At 35.9% G+C, this 3,851-nt stretch overlaps 1 protein-coding gene across 1 annotated transcript in view; it reads right to left on the bottom strand.

Moving 5' to 3' along the window:
- Positions 1-958: 958 nt before the first annotated feature.
- The window catches only part of PCGF3 (polycomb group ring finger 3), a gene marked incomplete at its 3' end in the record, with an annotated part of 4,209 nt that continues 1,316 nt past the window's right edge, over positions 959-3,851 (bottom strand). The window contains exons 2-4 of the mRNA XM_010142009.1: positions 2,585-2,640; positions 1,526-1,636; positions 959-1,047 (exon numbers count right to left, since the gene is read on the bottom strand). Coding sequence (XP_010140311.1) covers positions 959-1,047; positions 1,526-1,636; positions 2,585-2,640 — 256 coding nt within the window. The remainder of the gene's footprint in view (positions 1,048-1,525; positions 1,637-2,584; positions 2,641-3,851) is intronic.

Genomic DNA, 3,851 nt, shown 5'->3' with positions numbered 1-3,851 from the left:
GGAAAACAGTCATGCCAAGCTGCCTCCTCTGAGAGCAAGAGAGACTACATATATAGAGGAAGTTTGTCCCAAAAATCAGCTTGGAACTTCATGCAAGAGGTTAAAAGGGCTGTGCCCCTACATTCCTGTTTCCACCACCACCACCTCCAGTGGTGACTGCATGTGAGGGCGCGCAGTAAGTGGGATGGACTGGAGTGGATGGAAGGTATATAGTTATGTATTTAAGATTGCTGTTCTTTCTATCCTACTTGGATTTAAGTGATAATTTGTGGTTTTCATTGTTCCAAATTAAATTAATTTTCATTTCCACTAGTCCGGCCCACTTTATTTGTCCGTGGTCATAAGTGGCATGTTAAGCCCTCTATTCATTCCCAGCTTGAATACTTTAGTTTCTTCTGTTTATCTCTCCGAGGAGATGAAACTCCTCTGAGAGCAAATTTTACCTTTTTCTGCCTTTTGGTTCTTTCAAACTGCATCACTTGTTTATCCCAAAAGGAGATTTTACTTTCAAACATGCTTTGTGTTTAAAGCTTAATGGTGAACTTTCTAGCTTTTATACTATTTTTATGGTATAGGGGTAATGCAGTATTAGAGGTTTAAAACTAAATAAATAGGAAGTTAGTAGAAGTGCAAAACATTTCATTCATAATAACTGATACACATTCAGCTCAATGTAATCACAACACTGGGGTACACTCCTTCAGAACTGGGGCCAAATAACCTGAATTTGTTTTGAAAGCAAATAAATACTTTGAAAACTCAGTCAGAACAACCAAATCTTAATGCAAGTGTCTAAAATATTCTCCATTCCTACCAAAACGCAAAGATTAAACTCATGGTTACACAAAAGCATGGAGTAACACTGCATCTTTAAACACCTGCTTTTCTTCTCTGTTAGCTTACCAAAGTACTAAAGCGAAAATACAAGATAAAACTAAAACATGCCCTATGAGGTCACCTGTTCATCACTTCTGTGGTAGTCATTATCTTCTTCCTGCTTTTCCTCCGAAGTTTCTTTGTTTGAATTTTCATCTGTTTTAGTTTCACCTTAGATAAGAAAACAGATATATGAGATAACAGCAGCAGCCTGTAACAGTAATATGACTAAAACAGTAGTTTATGGTTGCAATATAGAATAAACTTTGCTTTCCCAAATTGTGCTTTTCTGCTTCGGCAATACCAGCTGCCAACAGCCCCAAGCATGAAAGAGAGCAATACGTACAAGGACACAACCTTCAGTTCGATTTCTACCTTTCTTCCCAGAAGCTGGGTAATTTCAGAGTTCCCATGAAGGCACTACTATGGAGATGTCCTTTGCCAAGTGTAATATGCTATGACCAGCTAAAAAGAAAGATTCTGTGCATGTATAAGAGACATAGCAACAATCCTACACTCACTGTATGGTGCAGTGTTATAAAACAATTGCGACTGTAATAAGCCAAGTAGACACATACCTCTAAAAGATCTGTTGATCAATCCACTAGCTCTCACCCACCCAATATAGAATAAATAAAGGGGCATTTACCATTTCGATGGGAATCTAGGTGTTGTTTTGTAGAACATGTCTCCCCTTTGATGTCCCCTGGAACTTCCATGCCCAGTTTGTGATAGAACTCCCTTTGCTTTTTCATTTCCGCTGTTTAAAATGGTAAATATTAATCCTTGTAATGAAGTTCTAATGCAATATTTGGGAAGTTATTTCAAATCCTTTCCCTCTTAAGTGAAACAAGCTTGCCAGCAAGTAGTGGTATTGTCAGTATTTACTACTCTTCTATCTCTGCTATTGTATCAAGTCATGTCTCATCTTATTTTTCAGAGTTAGAATACTAAAAAGTCATCTGTATAGCTACTATTATTTCTTATTAGAATGAGATAGTATTTAAAATACTATACCTTATTTTGAATCCCTTCCAAAATATTTCAGTCTATTGTTTTTGAATCTTTATAGTCCTGATTTTCAATATGCTAGAAATAATTTCTAAATAATCTACTTAATCTTATTGGCATTTGAGAACATTCTGGTTTTGCAGCTTAAATGGACTGAAATACTCTATTTAAATGAAAGTTGTAACATACATTAAGACAAAAAATTACTGAGCATAAAGTACTTCTTCAGCTGAACATATCCAGTCTCAAAGAGGATTATGAAAACAAACTGAAAGTTACCTGCTAAGAACAGACTCACACAATACCAAACACTTCACTAAAATTTAAAGCTGTTCTGCATTACGTTCTACCTCTGAGAACTCTAGAAACCTGGCACAACAGGTTTAAGAACACAGTTTAACAAGAACAAATGAGAGTTACATAATGCCTACATTCAAAAGCTGAACTACTATTCTGCTTTACATGACACTACTTTTCAAAGAAACATCCCATCTTTCCTCCCACCACTCCTATCCCAAATTGCTGCTAGTATTGGAATGAAATTAATCTTATCACTAAAAATGACACAAATGGAATACGGTTTTGTATTGTATTTTTCCTCAGTTCCCCATCCCCATCATTTTCATGGCCTGAAACTTTTAAGCATCAAAGAAGTATGCGCAAAACGACCTCCAAGAAAGGTCGTACCACAACTTACCTTCTTGGAGGCCCGGCACAAGTTTGTAAACAATATCTTGCATTGTTCTGTCATGACTAGCAAGAAAAAAAAAACAACAAAACACAAAATCCAAAGTTTAAGTCAGTATCTTGATTCAAAACACTTCTCTACAAGTTCCAGTGCTAAACTGATGTAAAAATTTCTAAGTTCACCTAAAAATAATTTAGATTCTCAAATCCGTATTTATATCAAACGGAAGGACAGTAACACGATAGGAATTATGAAAAAGTACAGGCAAAGATAGAAACCCAATTGAACTGTGGAAGAATAATCCTGGACATGTGGAGGATGACAGCCCTTGGAACATGGCTTCCTTCATCAAGGCAAGTATGTCACTAAAAATCTCAAAGTTCTTTGATGACTTTGAGATAAACTCATTTTTATTAAAAAAGAATTGAGGATAGTCTTTTTCTTACCCCTACAGACTCATGTCTCATGTTTCTAGATTACTGAGTTATCTTTAATGCCAGAAAACAGTTTGCAGAAAAAGACCACAATTGATAAATAAAATCAGAAACATTTCAAATGTCTGTCTTGGCTGCTTCAAGATCATTACCCCAATAGAGCTTGTAATGTCAAATCCTGAATCTGACTTAAATACCAGTAGACACTTAGAAGTACTTTTAGGCTTCTTATCTGACATGAGTAGTTTACAGCAGTGGAGACCAGTCAACAAGTACAGAATAGGTGACAAATAAAGAAATTTACAACTGACAATTACAACCTTTTGAGTAGCACTAGGAGAAGAATCAAAGCGTCATTAATTCTAAATTCATGTCATTTTAACCAGTAGCAATTCCATTTGCACAGGTTGGGATTTTCAACTGTCATATACAGATTGGAGGAACATCTCCAAAAGTATTTAAACATAAATGAGTAGATCAGCCATCACTATTAGATCACTATTAGAGATGAGAATTTAACAGTGTTCAGAAATGTGCTATAGGAGACCCATTTAGTTTACCTATTTTGCAGACAGCTGGTGATGACGAGGAGTGCAAATCTACATCCTAAGACATACTGTGAAACAACTCATTGTCAATTCTTTACTACCCAAAAGTGGGCTGGGTAAAGGCTATTTCAGTCTTGAAGGGCCAGTATTTCATAACTAGTTCAGGTAAAATACTTGAAGTTTATTCAATGATCAAAATCAAGTAGGAAACTTCTTCCTAGCTGTTAACAATTTGGTGTTGTTTCTTGGCCTCCTTTGGCACAGAAAACAAGTTTCTGAACCAAGTCACTGATG

This window comes from Buceros rhinoceros, unplaced genomic scaffold (genome assembly GCF_000710305.1).
Source record: "Buceros rhinoceros silvestris isolate BGI_N320 unplaced genomic scaffold, ASM71030v1 scaffold18460, whole genome shotgun sequence".
In the NCBI taxonomy this organism is placed as follows: domain Eukaryota; kingdom Metazoa; phylum Chordata; class Aves; order Bucerotiformes; family Bucerotidae; genus Buceros; species Buceros rhinoceros.
Note: the sequence above shows the minus strand (reverse complement) of the source record. Positions and strands in the feature narration are given on the sequence as shown.